The sequence below is a fragment of the Equus przewalskii genome, chromosome 16 (genome assembly GCF_037783145.1).
Source record: "Equus przewalskii isolate Varuska chromosome 16, EquPr2, whole genome shotgun sequence".
NCBI classification, from domain to species: Eukaryota; Metazoa; Chordata; class Mammalia; order Perissodactyla; family Equidae; genus Equus; species Equus przewalskii.
This window is the reverse complement of record NC_091846.1, coordinates 24,403,099-24,424,746: the sequence shown is the minus strand read 5'-3', so window position 1 is coordinate 24,424,746 and position 21,648 is coordinate 24,403,099. Positions and strand designations below refer to the sequence as shown.

At 37.0% G+C, this 21,648-nt stretch overlaps 1 protein-coding gene across 2 annotated transcripts in view; it reads left to right on the top strand.

Moving 5' to 3' along the window:
- The window catches only part of LRRC63 (leucine rich repeat containing 63), a 65,911-nt gene extending 50,963 nt beyond the window's left edge, over positions 1 to 14,948 (top strand). Inside the window, exons 10-11 of one of the 2 annotated variants that reach the window (XM_070578838.1) lie at positions 1,074 to 1,313; positions 13,795 to 14,948. In XM_070578838.1, the coding sequence (XP_070434939.1) occupies positions 1,074 to 1,313; positions 13,795 to 13,993 (439 nt within the window). In that variant the 3' untranslated portion in view covers positions 13,994 to 14,948. The remainder of the gene's footprint in view (positions 1 to 1,073; positions 1,314 to 13,794) is intronic. The other variant, XM_070578839.1, reaches the window with a different exon arrangement.
- The last annotated feature ends 6,700 nt before the right edge of the window (positions 14,949 to 21,648 follow it).

Sequence of the window (21,648 nt, the reverse complement as noted above, 5' to 3'; positions counted from 1 at the left end):
TTTTGACATGGACCTAATGTCTCCATAGCCATTTTGGACAGGACCAAATATGACCAGATATCAAGAACCTTTTCGCATGGACTAAATGTCTAATGGACGTTTTGGACAAGACTAAATGGTTCTGCAAATATCAAGGACCGTTTGGTACGGACCAAATATGACCAGATATCAAGGATTTTTTGGCATGGGCCAAATGTCTGAAGGATAGTTTGGATAGCATCAAATGGTCCTGCAAATATCAAAGACCTTTTGACATGGACCAAATGTCTTATGGACTTTTTGGACGGGACCAAATGTCCTGCAGGGAACAAATGGTATAAAATGAGAAAATCAGGAATGTTGGTTCTCTTTGAATAAAGGAGTACGAGTTATTTGTAGCAACTGATACAGTAAAAACCAAGGAGACTCAGGTGATGAAAAGTTAAAGTACAACATAGCTCATAATACATTTTTTTGTTTTTGTTTTTTGTTTTTGCTGAGGAAGATTCGTCCTGAGTAAACATCTGTTGCAGATCTTCCTCTTTTTTGTGTGTGTGTGTGTTAGCCACTGCCAGCATGACCACTGAAAAGTAGTGTAGGTCCACACCCAGGAACTGAACCCAGGCCACTGGGCCACCAAAGAGGAGCATGCCACTCTTAACCGCTAGGCCACTGGGGCTGGCCCTTAATATGTTTTGATAGTATTAATTTCACTGTTTTCATCGGCTTTAATGAAAAAAATATGTGGTGTTATTCAATTTGCCTATGAAAATATATTTTTTCTTTGTATCCTTATATTATACTGTATTATGTTTTATGTAATATAACATTCATTTATCTTGCTATGTTTGTGAATATTATTTCTTTTCCCATAATGATGACATGCTACAAATACCTGAAATAGGTGCCTTAACTGTATTATTCACACAAATGCACTTATTTGCATAATAACATATTGCTTCAGTTGCTTTTTAAGTTAATTCTCTTGATTCTAAGGAAATACTTAAACACTTATATTTTATTGCTACTAAATTTTACTTCAGTATTATAAATTACATGAATCCTTTTTAAAATATGGTTTCCTTTATTAACAGATCACTTGAAAAACTGATTGTTGATGGGAATGACCTGACTAGTTTTCCACCTGGAATTTTGAAGCTTAACCTGAAACAAATCATGTTTGAGAATACTTACACTCATCCTATTCTTTGGAAAGAGAACTCTTTGAATAGTCCTCCACATCTTACTCAGATTGCTTCTTTGTTCTTTTTAAAAAATAATCTGCAGAAAAACTATCATATGATCCCACTGAAAATTCAAAAGTTACTAAAATGGTGAGCAAATTCTGATGCCCCCTGAACCAAAATGTACTTTTAAGCATTTAAAATGTTTTTCATGACAGGCCCAGATGACAGTTTTACTATTAAAACACACACACACACACACACACACACAAACCCCAACACCACACACCAAAATATACACGCAATTCTTCAAAGTGTTCCTTGAGGCTCTTCGGGCTTTATTACGTTAGTAGTCTGAATTCAGCCCATCTTCTAATATTCTCACATTATTGCTTAAATCCAATATGAGGTCCAGATTGCAGAAGTGTGGCTGGTAACATCTACACAGTTGTAGTATAAATCTTTTCCATGAATTACTAAGGATGTAGAAGTTGGTTCTTCCAAGAAAAGATTCTTTAGTCCCAGGCACACTACGCAGGACAATGCTTTACTCGACTCTCACTTTGTTGAGACCTGGACTAGAGCAGGCCCACACCGGGCGGCTTCTCCTCCTCAGGGATCAGTGACTACTGTGATAAGAGTCACTGCCTACCCTCAGGAATGGGGTTCTTAAACCCCACACTTGCAGTCCACTCAGGCTTATGTCATTTCCTTCAGATGGTGTAAAACTATTTTTACTGCAGTACTGATCATCATCAGTGCTTGAAGTATTGATTTAACAAACATTTGTTGTATGCCAAAGTAAAATGGCTTCCCAGAAGTAGATAAATTACCGATATTGACTCAATAAGAGGCACGAAAGCTGAACAGACCAGTAAACAGTGGAAAAATGGGAAAAGGTGTTTAAAAATCTAATAATAAAAAAGGAACCAGGACCCGAAGTATTCAATTTTAATGCATTGAGATGTCAATGCTCGTAAGATTTGAATGCACGTGAAAAAGTAAGAAAAATCTCCAAGGACAAAAAATTTTAAAAAGAATTAAAAAAACTTAACTAGTGAGCAGTAAACAGATATGGGACCAAGAGATTTGAATTCACCACAAAGCAGGGAAACTGAACCTGACATTTGTGTCAAGTTTGAGTCAAATTTGGGTCAAATCTGTACTCAAAAATGGCTGTGGTCCCAGAGTAGTGAATACCTCTCTGCCAGCGGAACAAATGTTTTTGAGAGAAACGTTATCAATTTAGACTTTGAAGATTCCAGAAAATTAAGTTCAAATGAATATTACCTCACAATTTAAAGAAATTTCCAAATACATGAGGAAATAGCCACCAAGAGTAGAGTCAGCAAAAAGAAACAGATTCAAATCTCCAAGGATCTAAGGTATTAGAATTGTTTACAGAATCTGAAATACCACTTTGTGTTTAAAGAAATAAAACATAATTTTAAAAATAATTAAGGAGTAAAAGACCATCAAATATGACCAGGCAAATATGAAAAAGAAATTTTAAATGAAATGAAATTCTAGAAATAAGAGGTATAATAGTTGAAATTAACTTGGTGCATTGCCTAACAATTATACACACATGAAGAGATCTGAAGAAATTATTGTTTATATGCAGACAGGAGGTAAAGAAATGTGGATAATAAAAAAAGATTTGGGGGCCAGCCCCATGGCTGAGTGATTAAGTTCACATGCTCCCCTTCCGTGGCCCAGGATCGCCAGTTCAGATCCTGGGCGCAGACCTACACACCACTCATCAAGCCATACTGTGGCAGCATCCCACATAGAAGAACTAGAATGATCTACAACTAGGATATACAACTATGTACTGGGCCTTTGGGGAGAAAAAAAAAGAAGAGGAAGGTTGGCAACAGATGTTAGCTCAGGGCCAATCTTTCTCACCAAAAAAGCAAACTTAAAAAAAAAAAAAAGGGAGCTGGCCCCGTGGCTGAGTGGTTAAGTTCACACACTCCACTTGTCAGCCCAGGGTTTCACTGATTCGGATCCTGGGTGTGGACATGGCACTGCTCATCAAGCCATGCTGAGGCAGCGCCCCTCATAGCACGACCAGAGGCACTCACGACTAGAATCTACAACTATGGACTAGGGGGCTTTGGGGAGAAGAAGAAGAAAGAAAAAAAAAAAAGAAGATTGGCAACAGATGTTAGCTCAGATGCCAAAAAAAAACGAGAAGACTTAACATACCCTTGGAGTCCCTGAAAGTAAGAATCAAGAGAATGCTGGGAGTCATTGTCCAATGAGATAATGACTGTAAATTCTCAGAAGTAACGAAAGAAATGAATTCACAGACACTGAAAGCTCTAAAAGCTAAGAAAAACACCTTGTGGTGCAGCTGAAGAACACCAAAGTCAGCAACAGGGACTTAAAATCAGCCAGGAAGAAAAAGTCACCTACAAAGAACAAATCAACTGGCAGCAACAGTGGAATGATAACTGAAGAAACGTTATTTTACCCAGCAAAACTAACTTTTAAGAACAAGGGGGAAAGAATGGCATTTTCAGAAAAAAAAAGCAGAGAATTTACTCCTCATAGATTTTCATGAAAGGAACTTGCAAAGGATGTGCACTAGAAAGAAGGAAAATGACTCCAGAACAAGTTCTGAGATGTGAGAAAGAATAGAGGGAAAATAAATTGGAAACTATGTAGGTAAGAAAACATGATCCCTATGATCTATGAAATAATAAGAACAATAGTGTCTACGGTGTGGCATTAAAAAGAAGACATACCTAAAACCAAACATCAAACAATTAGAAATGTTAATTTTTAAAAGGTACTTTTTATGATAGCAAGAAAAAACAATGTGTCTAGGAATATATCAAGTGAGATATGTACAAGATATTTATGGAGAAAAAAATTAAAACTTTACAAAAAGGTAAAGAAGGCTGAATTAAATGGGAGAGACACATATTCAGGTGTAATAAGATTCAATACCAAAAGTATGTTAGTTCTCCCAAAATAGAGCTAGATATTCAATGCAATTCTAGTCAAAATCCCAACAGAATTTTCTGGGACATGGATAAGCTGATTATAAAATGTGTGTCGAAAAGCAGACACTCTAAAATAGCCAAAACAAACTTGAAAAAGTAGTCTAAAATAGGGACTTGCCTACCAGATATAAAGACTTATTACAAAATTAGAGAAAGTAACACTGTTGATTGTATGTGCAAGGAAAGACAAATTAACCAATGGAAGAGAATGCATAGCCCAGTTACGTTCTCATGCGTATGTAAGAACTTGATATTGGACAAAATAGCACTGTGGGTCAGTAGAGAAAGGGTAGACTTTTCCATAAATGATATGAAGACATTTGGCAGTCTATAAGGAGACAATATATAATGATTCCTGCTATGTATATATATATGTCACCATCATATACAAAATCACTTCCATTTGGATTAATGATTTAAATGTGAAAAGCAAAATTTTAAAGCCCTTACAAACAAGTATACGAGACTATCTATATGACTTCACAGTAGGGAGAGAGAAACAAAACATAAAAAATATAAACAGTAAAGCAAAGTTTCATAAATTTGACAAAAGAGTAATATTTCCACATAATGTGACACTATCAATGAAATTAGGAGACAAGCCGTTAACTGAAAGGAGATATTGCAATGCTTGTAACTGTTGAAACATGCATGTATGTCTCCCACAAATCAGTAGGAAAACACATAACCCATAGAAAAGTGGTGAGGTGGTAGGAATGTGCAATTCATGGCTGACGATATACAGATGGATGATAAACAAGAGTGTGAAATCTTACTAGTAATCAAGGAACTGCAATGTAAAGTAGCAACAGTAGTTTTTTTTTAATGTCTCCGTTTCATTAAAATTAAAAAGGTTAAGTACTGGTTTTGGATGCCTGAAAGGAGGATTATCCTGGACCATTGGCGGCACTGTAAGTTGGCAAAAGCTTTGTGGAAGGCAATTTGACAATACTTTACGTACTCCTTAAAGTAAAAGTACAAGTTTTACAAATCTGTCTTGTAGAAATAATTATGTTAACAAAAATTCAGCCGAAGGGATGATAATTGCAGCCCAAATGTGCATCAATAAAAAAGTGGTAAAATAAATTATGGTGCATCCCTATCATGGAACATTTTGATGCTATTAATAAGAATGAAGTAAAACAAAATGTCGTGATGTAGAAAGCTGTCTAAGACATGTTGTTAATCAGAAAAGCAAGTTCTACACGCAGACACATACACACAGAGTGAGTGAGCACACACAAGAGCAATTCCGTTTATGTAAAGAAAAGTCATGTGCTGGGAGCTGGAGAGTATAACTCAACCTATGAGCTTCAGTTATTCTGGAGAGGGGAGTTAGTGTGAGTGAAGGGATGAATAAAGGGGAAATTCTGGGTTTTTCTCTATGTACTTCTATATTGTTTGGAAACTTAACAAGGACAGGTTTTCATGTAAATAAAAAGTGATGCAAGTGATGGATAAAGAAGAGTGCCTAGAGAAGGAGAGATTGCAGCTACCGCTGGGAAAGTAGGGAAAAGATTCAGGAATAAAATGGTCTTTGAGAAGGGTCTAAAAGGACAGGGAAAATTTATACATTTGGAAATATGTATTGTGTTCAAGGGACATTCCAGGAAGAGGCAACCAGATGAGGAAATTAACTAAAGTTGAGTAAAAGAAGGGATGTGTGCAAGGAGAAAAATGAATGTTTAGTCAGAGCAAAACATTTACGAGGAGTAGCAAAAAGTTTGCAAAGGAAGATGGGAGCCAGCTGATGGAAATCTTTGAATGCATTGCAGGTTTCTCCTTTAGTCATTGAGTGCAGCATGAGCAGACGCGGCAATCGTGTCAAAAATGGACTAGAGTAGAGGAAGGCTGGGGGGAGATCAGTGAAAACCCTCTTGTCTATGACTAGTAAGGAGAGATTAAAGCCAAGTAATAGGCTTGGGAGTAAATTGGTAGGAAATGACACAAGACAAATTATGAAGGTAAAATTAACTCAACAGCTGCCCAGGTGTGTGGGGCAAGTAAGAGAGGGAGGAGTAAAAACGACCAAGGTTTCAATCTCATCAAAGATGATCGTGGTGATATTAATAAAAATAGGAACAATGAAGGAGGGATTTGTCATCCAACCTGACCCTCATCCTCTGTTGTCTACCTTTGGCTTTGATCCTGAATTTCCAGCTTATGTCCTAAGTACTGCTTTTGCTGAGTTCTCTGGTTTGTGGCTCAGCTGGGCCCTGCACGATGCCTGGACCTAGAGTGCTCCAAGCTCAGCTTCTGCTGCCACTCCAGTGACGTTGGCCCTGCCAATCAGCAGCTGTGTATCTCTTTTCTGTCCTCTGCAGCTTCTCATTGCCATCTGTCTCCCTCTGTCTCTCTACCTGCATTTTATCATCTCCATCAGAGGATCTGCCTTTGTTGAGAGTTGGGTCAGAAGACTCATGTTCCAAAGAATTTTGCCTTAACTTCCCTGTGTGTGACAATGACAGAAATGCTTAATCAGAGGTATAGACTGAAGTTTCAAAAGTATCACTCAGTTCCACTAAACTAGAAAGCCTTGCTAGTACTTAACACTTAGAATTCGTCTTTACTAAAAATAACTCACTATGTTTTTTAACATCTTTATAGCCTTCCCGTTTCTCATTATTGTGCAAAAATCTTTGAATTTTGATAAAATTGTTTTATTATATTACTACAATTTAATTTTGCATGTAATTTTATTAATACTAGTGTATTTTCTCAAATATATATTACTTACTTGGAGAGGGTAATAGAAATATTTGGTCAGAGGAAATTAGGAAATAATAACTCAGGCCACCAAACCCACTTATTTTGAAGATGACACTCCCTAAGAGTTTAGGTGACATGCTCAACCAAATTTTCTTCCTTTTTAATATTGTTTTAATTTTATTTTGTAATCAATGTAAGTATTTAGTTTAAAAGATGAAATATTTAGGGGCTGGCCCTGTGGCATGTGGTTAAACTTGCACTTTCCACTTCAGCGGCCCAGCGTTTGTGGGTTCAGATCCCAGGCACAGATCTACGCACTGCTCATCAAGCCATGCTGTGACGGAATCCCACATACGAAATAGAGGAAGATAGGCGAGATGTTAGCCCAGGGACAATCTTCCTCACACACACACACACACACAAATGATGAAATATTTACTACTGATCTTATAATGAAAATCAGTCATCCCTGCTCTATTTCCCCTCACTCTTTACCCCCTGAGTCACCTATTGCCAAACTCTTTTTTCAGTTCTCTTCTGGCATTTGCTTCCATGTTTTTAAAATTTTATTTTCAGTTGTGGTAAAATACACACAACATAAAATTTACCGTCTTAACCATTTTTAAGTGTACTGTTCAATAATAAGTACATTCACATTATTGAGCAATCTCCAGAACTCTTTTCATCTTTCAAAACTGGAACTTTATACCCATTAAACAATAACTCCCCAATTCCTTCTCCCCCTTGCCCGTGGAAGACAGCCTTCTCCTTTCTGTCTCTACAAATTTGATTACTCCAGGAACCCCCATATAAGTGGAATCACACAATATTTGTCTTTTTGTGACTGGCTTATTTCACTTAGCATAACATCCTCAAGGTGCATCCATGTTGTAGCTTGTGTCAGAATTTTCTTCCTTTTAAAAGTTTAATATTATTCCATTGTGTATATATATATATATATATATACTACATTTTGTTTATCTATCAATGGACACGTGTGTTTTTTCCACCTTTTGGCTATTGTGAATAATGCTTCTATGAACATGGGTGTGCAAATATTTCTTTGAAATCCTGCTTTCCATTCTTTTGGGTATATACTCAGAAATGAAACTGCTGGATCATATGGTAATTCTTTTTTTTCTTTTTTGAGGAAGATTAGCCCTGAGCTAACATCCACGGCTGAGCCTCCTCTTTTTGCTAAGGAAGACCGGCCCTGAGCTAACATCTGTGCCCATCTTCCTCTACTTTATATATGAGATGCCTGCCACAGCATGGTTTGATAAGTGGTGCATAGGTCCTCACCTGGTACCCAAACAGGTTCACCTTGGGCCTCCAAAGCAAAGCGTGTGAACTTAACAGCTGTGCCACCCAGCCGGCTCCTATTTTTAATTTTTCGAGAAACCACCATGCTGTTTTCCACAGTGGCTTCACCATTTTGCATTCCCACCAGCAGTACACAGGGTTCCAGTTTCTTCACATCCTCACCAACACTTGTTATTTTCTGTTTTTTTAATACTAGCCATCCCAATGGGTGTGAGATGATAGCTGACTGTAGTTTTCATTTGCATTTCCCTAATGATTAATGATGTTAAGTATCTTTTCATGTATTTGTTGGCCATCTGTATATCTTCTTTGGGGAAATATCTATTCAAGTCCTTTGCCTATTTTATAACTGGATTGTTCGTGTTTTCTGTTGTCAAGTTGTAATTGTTTATGTATTCTGGATATTTGCCTCTTATCAGATATATGATTTGCAAATATTTTCTCCCAATTGTCAGTTGCTTTTTCACACTGTTGATAGTCTTCTTTAATGCAAAAAGTTTTTAATTTTGATGAAGTACAATTTTTTTTTTTTTGCTTTCTGTGCTTTTGGTGTCACATTTAAGAAATTATTGCCAAGTCCGATATCATGAAGCTTTCCCCCCATGTTTTCTGCTAAGAGTTTTATATCTTACAGTTAGGTTTTTTATCCAATTTGAGTTAATTTTTTGCATGGTTTGAGGTAAGGGTCCAGCTTTATTTTTTAGCATGTGGATATCCAGTTTTCCCAACACCATTTGTTGAAAAGACTATCCTTTCCTTACCAAATTTTCTTGGCACCCTTATTGAAAATTATTTGACCATAAATATGAGGGGTTCTTTTGGGGTTGCCTCCATATTTTTAAATGGCATTCTTGAGTCATTCTTCTTGTGTTTTCAATGTTAGTTATCATCTCTAAACTTCCTACTAAACAAGAGAGGTGTTTTGGACTCTTATCAACCCTCATAGATATATGTCCCCTCCCTCCAGCTTCCCAATATAGTTATGAACACACTGTTTAAAATTTCAAGCACCATATGCCTCACATTACTGGCATTCATTATCCCTCTCTCTTCCCTGCTTTGTTTTTCTCTGTAGCACCTACCATCATCTCCTTTTACATTTTACCTAAATATTTTGTTTAACATCTGGCTCTCCTTCTAGTATGTAAGCTCCAAGAAGACAAGCATGCTTGATAGTTTTGTTTATTAATATTTCCAGCTCCTAGGATAGTTCCTGCAACATAATACATGCTTATACTTCTTGAGTAAAATAATGATTTTAGATTAAATCAATAATTATTATAAAATCTAAACAATACACATAATTAAGCTACACAGTGTACTATGAATACCTATCCTTTATTGTACAACTTTTTGTTTTTACTAGAAAGAGTAATTGACCTTTATTCATTTACTTTGTTTTCTATGTGTTCATCATTAATTCTGTCCCAAACATTCTAATAGAATTATTTAAATCAATTATGAGTATAAATGTATCAGATGGTCAATCAGTCCCATTAGTTTTTTCTTTTTAATTCACGCTGGAGCCCTGGGTCTTCCTGCTCCAGTCTGGGAGAGTTGCTGCCTGGATCTGGTGCGTAACTGTTAGTCTAGGACCTCCCTTCACCATCATCTTGGAATTTCCTCTCATGTGGTCACATTGGATACGCTGTTCTTTGTTTACCTCCTCATTTTGGTGAAGGCTGCCCCCCAATATCTCGCTTCAAAAGAATGCACGGCAATACAACTTGAAGACCGTGTGTGTTGGAATATGCCTTTGTTCTGAACTGAAACTTGATTGATAGTTTGGCTGGGTATAAAACTCTGTGTTCAATCATTTCTTCAGGATTTTGAAGACACTGCTTCATCATCTTTGACTTTTCTATTTTGTGTTTGAGATCTGCAGCTTTCTTATTCTTTATTCTTCATAAATAACCTATGCTTTTTTTGGGAAGTGTTTTAAATCTTCTTATTATGGTTGATTTAAATTTACGTGGTGATGTGCCTTTGTGAGATCTTTTTCTTAATTCAATGTGTTGGGCACTTGGTATAATCCTTTCACTCTGGAAACCCATGTATTTCAGTTCTGAGAAATTTTTTTACACTATTGCTTTGAAAATTTTGTTTTCTGTTTTTCTGTGCTTTCTCTTTCTGGGACTGTAATAGCTAATATTGGACCTTCTAAATTTTTCCTCTTTATTCTGAAGGATTCTAGAATATGCCACCATGAAATATGCCTCTTTGACATATGGATTATTTTGAACCAAAGGCAATTGAGATCCAGCAGATGCAGGAAAAGCTCTTTACTTCCTTTTAACTGCCTAAGAATAGAATATAAATTTCGCCTTCTGTAAAGGAAGTTTCCATTTGTAAAAGTGTCTCCACACTAAGAAGACAACTCCTCCGGGAGACAACTCTTATCACCTTAGAGGACCTTATTTGCATAACAAGGCAGTCCTTATTTACCTATATTTCCTCCCCTCACCTTCCCACAACTTGCCTCTCTGGCCCAGAAGCCCAAAATCCCTTTTCCTTTGTTTAGCCTCAGATGGTACATAAGCCTAAATCATCTAACTACCTCCTTAAGTATCATTTCTTTGTGAAAGTCTCTCATGTGTATACTTAAATTGGTTCTTTTTTCTCTTGTTAATCTATCTGACAAGTTTAAACTGACAAGTTTAATTTCCAGAGCCCCAGCCAATGAACCTAAGATGGGTAGAGGAAAAACAATTTTTTCCGGGGTCAGCCCTGTGGCCTAGTGGTTAAGTTTGGAGCTTCACTCCACTTCAGCAGCACAGGGTCAGTTCCCAGGTGTGTACCTACACTGCTTATTGGGGGCCATGGTGTGGTGGCGACCTATATACAAAATAGAGGAAAACTGGCACAGATGTTGGCTCAGGGTGAATCTTCCTCAAGTGAAAAAAGAAAAAGAAAGAAAAGAAAAAGATTATTTTCCTCCCTTACAATTCCCAGCCAGAGGAGGCTTGTTTCAAAAGATTCAATTTGGTTTTGGTTTTGTTTGTTTGACAAAAGTGCATGTTTGTAAAGTGTACAATGTGATGATTTGATATACATATACATTGTGAAATGATTACAAAGATAAAGTTAATTAACACATCCATCACCTCACATAGTTAACTCTTTTTATGTGTGGTAAGAACACTTAAGGTTTACTCTCAGCAAATTTCAAGTATACAATACCACATCACTGACGATAGTCGCCATGCTGTATATTAGATCCTCAGAACTCGTTCATCTGATAACTGAAAGTTGTACTCTTTGACCTACATCTCCCTATTTCCCTCTCCACCCGGCACCTGGCAACCACCATTCTACTCTCTGTTTCTGTGAGATCAGCTTCAAAAGCTTTGATTTGACTCACAGCTCAGCCGGCTTGAGTTACGGCATGTAAGATAGCTAGACAATTTTCTTTCATAGAGTATTCATTTCCTAATTTAGCGTATGTTGCTTTTCTATTGTGAAATAGAATTAGCATTCTAATATATATAATGAGTATAGTTAAAACTGAACACCTCATAGCTTCAGCAAATCTTACCATTTTTCAACATTTGCTTCAGATCTTTAAGTAAAACATTACAGATACAGTTAAAGTTGCCTTCGGCCTTTCTCTAATCTCATGTGCTTCCTCCCCAGAAATAACCTCTCTCTTTAAGTGGATAGTTATGATTTCCCTACATGTTTTATTTTTGCTACATCTGTATATTTCCATAAACAAGATTGTGGTATAAGAAAAAATATTGGTCTTTCTCCCCAGTTCCTGGCACAGAGCCCCTAAGATCTTTGAAATTTCCTGACTAATAGGAGTGTCCTTTGTTATTTGTAACGAACCCTTTTCGAGGGACTGGGTATATGAATTTATGCAAATAAGGTGACTCTCAGGGGCCCCTAGATAGTTTCAGGATGAGGGACTGGCAGCCAGAAGGACTGAGCGCTTGGATGAGAAGGCTGAAACTTTCAGCTCTACCTCCAGGAGGGGAGAGGGGCTGGAGATTGAGTTCAATTACCAACGGCCAATCATTTAATCAATCATGCCTACGTAATGACACTTCCATAAAAACCCCTAAACAACGGGGTTCAGAGAGCTTCCAAGTTGGCAAACACATCTTCTGCCTGGAGGATGGCACACCCTATCTCCACAGGGAAAAGGCTCTTGTACCCAAGACGCTTTCAGACCTCGCTTCATCTGGCTGTTCATTGGCATCCTTTATAACAAACTATAGTAGCAAGTATAGCATTTTCCTGAGCTCTGTGAGTTGTTCTAGCAAATTACCAAATCTGGAGGGGGTGGTGTGGGAACCCCCAGTTTGTAGTCAGGCTGAACAGAAGTATAGGTAACCTGGGGACCTGATCCTTGCAACTGCATCTGAAGTGAGAGCAATCCTGTGGGACTGAGCCCTTGAATCTATGGAGTCTGATGCTAACTCGGCACAATTAGTGTCAGAATTGAATTGAATTGTAGGACCCCCAGCTGATGTCTGCAGAGAACTGGAGAATTAGTTAGTGTCAGAAAAAACTGCTAACAAACATTATTTTTCATGTTTTAAACTTTATATAAATGTCACAAAAAATGTTCTTCTGCAACTTATTTACTATACTCAACAATTTTTTTAGACTTAACCATATTGATTGATATAGCTCTAGTTCCTTAACTCTTGTATAGTTTTCCACAGAATGAGTACTCTATTCTTTCTCTTGCTGGTAAACATTTGGATTGTTTCCAATTTTACTATTGCCAAGAAACCTACAATAGCATTTTAAAGCATATCTCTTTATGCAAATATGCAAGTGTTTCTAGGTCATAGAGTATGTGCATCTTCAACTTAAGTAGAAATTACCAAGTTGCTCTCCAAAGTGATTATGCCAAATTATACTCCACCAAGAAAGTATGAGAGTCACTGTTGGTCCTCATCCTCACCAACCTCTGTACTGACAGACTTCTACAGTTTGCCCCTCTGAGGATTATGAGATGGCATTTCTTTGCTATTTTGTTTTGTATTCCCTGATTGCTAATGAGACTGAGAAGCTTTATTCTTCAGTGTTCTCTGAACATTCAGGTTTCTTCTTCTGTGAATAATCTGTTCATGTGCCAATGTTTATGTACTAATGGGTTGATGTCTTTTTCTTTTTAACTGACTTGTGAACACTTAAAAATATATATGGACACTAACCCTACACTAGGTTTTGATAGTTCCTTTACTTTTTAAATAATGATTTATTTTGAATTATAAAAATAATACACATTTATTATAGAAATTTTTGGAAATCAGAAATTAAAATCTGCTGTGATCATATTGTCCCAGGATAATTACTGTTTTCTATCTGGGGTCTATCCTTAGAGTTTCTTACTATGCATCTATACAAACAAAAGTTTCAGAAAACTAGGATCGTTTTATACACATGTATCTACTTTATTTTTTCCCATTTAATTTTTCATTTGTGCATGTCTTTGCTCCTCAGTTAGATGGTAAGATCAATAATGTTAAAGGCCATATTTTTTACTGCTTTGAGTCTTACATGCATCTACCAAAATGTCTTTCCTTTAGTAGAAATTTACCAAGTATTGATTATTGTTTCCTCTACTGCAGGACATCCAGATGTGATTGGTGCTGTGGTCCCAAATTTGGTGAAGGTTTTCGTGTCATCCGATCCTTCGATATTTTTGGAGTAACACACCTACCTGTTATGTTTCATGTCTGTTCTTCCTCTTGCTATAGAAAAGCAAAGGAAAGCAATTTGGCTTTAGATGGCACTTCTGGGAAAAGAACACGTCTAAATTCCGAGTAGAGTCAGACTTGAACAGCCATTAAAGTTTATGTATATGGTAACCCATTTCTTTGAGATGACATGCTCTGATGGAAGACATAAGTGTCTCTTCATGTGAATCCTCTTTGTAATCCTAGCTTCTTCAGAAAGTTTGTGCTTGTTAGGGCATTGTGGCAGAATTATTACCTAAAGAGAATTCGGAAAGGTCCTTGGATTTCAATGAAGATCCAGAAAATTTCTTTCAGAGCATGTTTACTATAAAAAGAAAACTGTTAGAATCTTTTGTAAAAAAGAGTTATCTTACCACTGACCTTTTCAAGCTTTCATTCTAAGTGATAAGGTAGCATTTCAAAATCATCGGTGAAGTTTGTGTCTTGTATGGGTTCAAAGTCACCCCGTTCCTCAATGTTTGTGCATTTCTGTGGAAATCTGTTCAGTGCTAACCATCTCAATTGTGGATTACTTTTGGGAATAATAAAAAATTAATTCCCGTCTTATCTTTAGCTGTTTGAATTCATTACCCAGGATCTTAGGAAGGTGGTGCAGTCTCTCAGGTATCTTGACCTTCATTTCATAAAGCCCAATTTCATAGGCTGGTGCTAGCAGCAACAGGCCTTCAGTAACAGCCTGGCAAGAAAATAAGGTAAAACTTACAAAATTACATTGAAAGCAACATACGCATACAGAAGAACTTGAAGCTTTAAGACTTAGTGTTTAGTAATAAGAAGGTAAAAGAGCATTTTGATATAACAAGTAATTTTAGAATGGCATAGAACTGTTTCACATATGGAGTATGTTTTATGTGCGGTTAACTTAAATCTAAAATGTCGTTGCTAATTAAACTTGATGAAATGGAATGATTTAAATTTATGCAGCTATCATCATTAGAGAATGTCAGAAAATACACATTATGTCAGGTTTGTGTGTACCATTTGGTAATATCATTTAAATCAAAGATAAAATAAACTAGGCAAAATAATTTTTCTGACTATTGATTTTAATAAATTGGGGTGTGTGTATTCTTCTCCTTGAGACTCAGTTTGATTTTAAGCAGAAATAAGAAAATCTTGCCTGAGAAGTACACACTGTATTCTCCAGCAAAAAAATAAAATTATTTATATTGAAGAGGTAGCTACCATATCACACATCTAATCCAGAAAAGGATATTTATAGCATGATGACAAATAAATTCATTAAAAATGTAATATACCCAAAAATATAAAACAAGATAAAAAATAAGATTGAATCCTAGTGGCATATAATCTATTAATACTCATTCTCATCCCTGAAATGTGTCTTGGAGAAAGAAGTACTTTGTTTTAATTTAAAAAGTGTTGGTTTCTGGTTTGAGTAATTGGGTGGCGTCACATTGAGCTAGGGAATAAACATGAAAGAATAGGTTTCAAGGGAAATTACAATATTTCAGAGACATTGCAGAGAAACAAATGAACCTAGACATTTGGACAAATATGAAACGTACTTAGAGCTCAATCTCATGATCTCCTCATAGTATAAACCTTGAATCTAAGTGATGTCTTCTCGATCTTTAAAAAAATAACTTACAGTGTATTTTTTAAATATGAAAGCAAGACATACTTACTATAGAGATATTTGAAAATAGAACTAAACCTAAGAAGAAAACAAAATCCCCCTTGTAATGCCACCACCCAGTGAAAACCAGAGATCATCATTTTGACACATATATATGTATCTGCACACATTTATATAATGCATTACTCTTTTTTAAAAAATGGGATTATCTGGGGGCTGGCCCTGTGGCTGAGTGGTTAAGTCTGCGCGCTCTGCTGCAGGCAGCCCAGTGTTTCGTTGGTTTGAATCCTGGGCACGGACATGGCACTGCTCATCAAACCACGCTAAGGCAGCGTCCCACATACCACAACTAAAAGGACCCACAACGAAGAATATACAACTATGTACCGGAGGGGCTTTGGGGAGAAAAAGGAAAAAATAAAATCTTTAAAAAAACAATAATTATTAAAAGATGGGATTATCTGCCTCACACCACACAACAATTAATTTCCAGATTCCTAAAGGTCTAAATTGAAAATATAAAGAGATAAATAGAGTCTTAATTAAAGAATCGGAATGAGAAGGATCTTTTTAAGCCGGAAATGAAAACCAAGGGAAAAGATCAACAGATTCACTCTGTAAAAATTTTTTAAATTCCTATACCGCCAAAACCGCCTTTATGACGCACACTGAGAAAAACATCTGTAATACATATGACTAACAAAGAGCTAAGCTGTTAACCAAGGAATCTTGATTGTAAATGACAGAAACCCACTTGAACCAGCTGAAGCAACTAAAATAAATGTATTAATCTTAGTGTGTGCACGTGTCTTCAGGCACAGCCAATTCAGGAGCTCAAACTCTGCCATCAAGGCATTATCACTTTTTCTGTCTGTCTATCCATCTATCCATCTATCTATCATCTATCTGTCTATCTATCTATCTACCTACCTACCATCTCTCTCTTAGAAACGCTTTTCTTTAAGTTGCCTCATTTCCAGGCTGCAAGGATGGCCACTGATGATTCCAGGTTTAGGTACTGAAATGTCAGGAACCTCAGAGAAAAATTCACCATCTATCCTTTTACTGTGAAACATATTAGGGATGACTTTCATTGGCTCAACTGGGGTCACATGTCCATCTATGAACAAATCATTCCAGCCTCATGGATGGAATGTTCTGACTGGTCACATCTTTGGAACTGGGAAAGGGGGAATTAGCCCCTCCCAAACCACGTGAAACAGACTCTCCACGAGGAAGAAGAGCTCTGGAACTGAAAACTGAGGGAAGGAAAAATGTTCGGGGCAGCTAAAACCTAGGATTATCAGAGACCTATAAACTTCCTAATGTCCAATAAGCCATTGCAAGTAACAGGAACACAAAAAGATGAAGTAAATAGTTAAATAGCGATAATCAAAATTAAATATACGTATTTTTCATCATAATAATTACAAGAAATTATTGTTCAAAAATATTTTGCACATGTATGCAAAAACATATCCAAGGATATTTACTGCAAAGATATTTACAATAGTGAAAAATTGGAAACATTCTAAATTTTCATTATCAGAGAACTGGTTAAATACATAAATCCAACAAGGTAATATCACTCGGCAATTTAAAAAATTAGATAGCTCTGTTTTCCGTGACATGGAAAGATATCTACGAAGTACTTTTAAAGGACTATTTACTAGGTAATATAATCACGTAATTCAAAATTCGAAAGGTACAAAAGAGTATACTTTAAAAACTCTTTAGGGACCAGTCAAGTATTGCAGCAGTTAAGTTCATGCACTCCGCTTCAGTACCCTGGGGTTCGCCAGTTTGGATCCTGGGTGCCAACATACATACGGCTTATCAAGCCATGCTGTGGCAGGCATTCCACATATAAAATAGAGGAAGACGGGCACAGATGTTAGCTCAGGGCCAATCTTCCTCAGCTAAAAATAAAAAAAAAAAGAGGAAAATTGGCAGTGGAGGTTAGTTCAGAGCTAATCTTCCTCAAAAAAAAAAAGTTCTTTAACCCACATGTGCTGCCTTTCATTTTTCTTCTCAGAGGCAAAAAATGATATCAAGCCTTTTGTATTCTTCCAGGATATTTTATGCATATGTAAGCTAATAAATATATTTCTTTCTTATTATTTATACAATATTAACATAATATTTACTCCTTTTCTGCATCTTTCCATTTAATATTATGTCACAGAGGTGGTTCCACATCAGTACATTATTTTTTATGATTGCGTATTATTCCATCGAGCAATGTATATAGTTTATTCTACCAGTCCACTACTAATGGATTTTTAACTTTTTGTAACCTCTTGCCATGTAAAAAATGTTGCAATGAATAACCTTCTCATTTGTACATGTTTAGATTTATCTGTGGGATAAATTCCTAGAAGTGAAATTGCTGGGTGAAAAGGTATGTGCATTTATGTTTAATTAGGAGTTGGGGAGAATATATAATACACTTATTTTATTCACATTTGAGTAGGTAATTCTAGCATAGTGTACCTGGTTCAAAAAGGATTTAGGTAAAAGTGAAAAGTCAGTCTACCTCATATTCTCTTCCTTCAGATGCCAGTTCTCAGAGGCAAACATTGCCATCAGCTTCTTGTATTTGCCTCTAGAGAAATTCTAAGCTCATATAAGCGTGCAGCTGTATATAGAAGAATCTCTCTTATTCCAGTAGGTTTTTAATCTGTTTTTTTTTTTTTTTTGCTTTATATTCTATAGCAGCAGCATTAGCATCATTTGTAAGCTTCTTGGAAATGCAGATTCTCAGAGCCACCCCAAATCTACTAGATCAGAATCTCTGGGGATGCTATCCAGGAATCTGCATAATTACTAGCTCTCTGAGTGATTCTAATGCTCACTAAAGTCAAGAATCACTAGTCTCCAGAGGTCAGAAGGTTCACACCAAGATGTTGGTTAAATAAGAGATGTAATATACTTTATTGTGTTCTCATTTAGTCTCAGCCAAACACTCTCATCCCTGAGATCGCATCTACAAAATGATCCCAGGAATGCAGGACAGGTTTATTTTTTGTTAGTGCCACAAGTAGAATCTGGTTCCTAGTGACCTCGTGTACAGCAGAGCCGTACGCTTCCCAGTCTTTCTCCTCTCACCTTCTGGTGCTGTGTCAGACAATGCCCTACAGCTATTCATACAGTTTTTATGGCCAATGTTTTCGAAAGTGGGTGGCCAGGGTCTTCTTCCTAGTCTGTCTAAGTCTGTAAGCTCCGCTGAAACCTGTCCACCATGGGTGACCCTGCTGGTCTTTGAAATACAGGTGGCATAGCTTTCAGCATCACAGCAACACACAGCCACCACAGTGTGACAACCGACAGACGGGTGGTGAGGTTCCCTGACCCAGAAATGAACCCAGGTGGTGGCTGCGAGAGCACTGAATCTTAACCACTAGACCACCAGGACTGGCTAGGACCGGGTTAACATTCAAAAATCAATCAATGTAAGCCACTGGGCATCTGCCATAATTTCCAGAACTCCATGAGCACCGGAAGTGGGAGAATAGAGAGGGGTGAATGTTTCTATTTCTAGGTTTTCATTATTCTTGTCCAAAACACCTCAGTAAGTAGAATTTTTTCCCCCTTTCCTTTCCTTCACTTGCCTTGCCTTTCATTTCTTCTCCTTCCTTCCTCCCACACTTCCTCCTTTCATCGCTCTCTTTGGGCCTTTATTTTTTCCCATCTGGTTCTCATTCCTGACGCACAGAGTGCCTAATCCAATTTAAACGTGAAGGAGGACTAAGGATAATTGAAATTGTCTATAAAATACTCCAGATAATGACGGAGTCATCCTGTAACGATGAGCATGTTTGTGCGTGTACATCTAGATACACACAGAAAAGGTTGGAAGGAACATACTGAATGATAAACAGTGGATTCATGGTTACCTCTGGGAAATGGAATCTAGGGGCTGGGAGTAGGGGCTTTCTCTTTCTACTAAATGTCCTTCCAATTGTTTGAATTTAGATATAATTATGGTTTATCCGGTAAACATAAAAAACGTTTTAATTTGTAATGGGATCGTGTAATGGTGACATTTTGCTTCTATCGTTTTCCCCTCAATCATGTAGCACGAACGTTTTTCCAAGTTATCGTATCCAATATTGATAAGTCATCGTGGAAGTGCCCTAACTTACTTATCTAAAATTCTCTTGCTGAATAAGTTATCAATTTTTATCTATTATAAGCAATAATTTGATAAAAATTCCTATAGCTAAGTCTTTGCCAAAATCTACACTTGTTTTTACTTGATTTTCATATAGATTTCTGGCATTAAGATCGCTGGGCAGACATAGTGCAGAGGTTTCAGGCTTTTTATTCTTGGGATGAAAGTGTGCTCCCTCATCTCTGTTAACTCTGTCACCAGCAGCGTAGGAAATGGCCTTTTCCCCAAACCTACAACATCACTGATTTTATCTAATTAATTAACTAGTATATTCGTTATCAATTAGATAGACAAAAAGTATATTTGATTCATTCACTTTCTTTTATTGCTAATAAAGCTGATTTTAGTTCCATGTTAAATAATCATGATTCTACCTTTTCTGATTTTCCCTATCTTTTTCTGATGTTTCTATTGGTGTGTTCATCTCATTGATTTGTAATGGTTTGTATATAGAGAGAATATTAATCCTCTATCACGTATGATGAAAATATTTGTTGCAGTTTACTGCCTGCCTTTCATTTTTATTTGAAGTGGAGTGTTTCTTGATGTGAAAATTTTAAATTTTAGCTTGTAATATCATGGACAAACCTGGAGGATATTATGCTAAATGAAATAAGTCAGATGCAGAAAGAAAAATACTGCATGACCTCACTTATATGTGGAATCTAGAAAAGTGAAATTCACAGAAGTAGAGAATAGAATAGTGGTTACCTGGAGTGGGGAGCGGGGAGAATGGGGAGATGTTGGCCAAAATCAATCTATTCGTTTATGTTTTTGTTTTCTATCGCTAAGCTTCGCAAGTCCTTCCTTACTCCCAAAATTACATAAGTGTTGATCTATAGTTCACTTGTTTTACATTTTCATCTTTGATTCATCTCAACATTACTTTAGTATGGTGAGTATGGTTCCAAAATGAAGTCTTTTCTAGAATGCTGCAAAGTTGTGCCCTCATTCATTATCTACTGAATCTTTATCCAGCGGGTTGAAATGTTGCCTTTATGATACACTAAATCCTTACATAGTGAGGCCTGATTTTCGGCTTTCTATTCTGTTCCGTTAACTTGTCTATGTGATGCCAACACCACACTGTTTTAATTATTTTAGCTGAAACCACACCTTAATACATCTGGTGTATCAAGTTCCCACTCATTACTGTGCTCGTTCAATACATTTTAGCTCTTCTTACACCTTTATTTTTATACGATGATTATTATAATCTTCAAAATTATTTTGTTTTATCCCTTTCCCCAAGTAAACTATTTTGGATTTTGGTTAGAATTTGAAGAACACTAATATCCACATAATATAGAGTGTCCCCATCCAGGAACATACACTGTGTAACTGCATCTTTGGAATAACAATGAGAATGATTATAGTAATTCAGCCATTGGGGATCTGCTTCTCTGTGACCCATGTTGTTTATGACACAATGTCTGCATCTGATTTGGGAGCAGTAACCATGGATGTAATTGCTCATGCACTTACTCCAAAGATCTCACTTTCAAGCTCAGAGTTTTGATCGATATAGCTCCGAGGAATACTTTGCCTTGCCCTGAAGAACCGGATGCCAGCACTGCTTGTTCTCTGCCTAGTCCTCTAGGGCACCATCAGAGCTCTCTGTGGAATTAGCGTGCTTAGCCAACTGTGGTGAAAGGCAGAGAGGAGGGACAGGAGTTCAGGGCCTTCCAAGACCCCTTTGCTGCAGATTGTCGTTTTCCGCTTGGAATCTAAGGGGCAGATGTATGCAACATCTGGGTAGCAGGTGCTCAGAAGCTGCTCACTGGTGTCACCGTTCAACCATAACCTGCCCGTTGAGGCCGTGTTTTACTTTCACATGTCTGACTTCATACCTCCTGAGCGTGTACTCTGGGTAATCTGACTCTCATAAACTGCCCTGCCAACAACACCCCCTGAGTGACAATTTGAAGACATCCCATGGTGCTACTGTCTG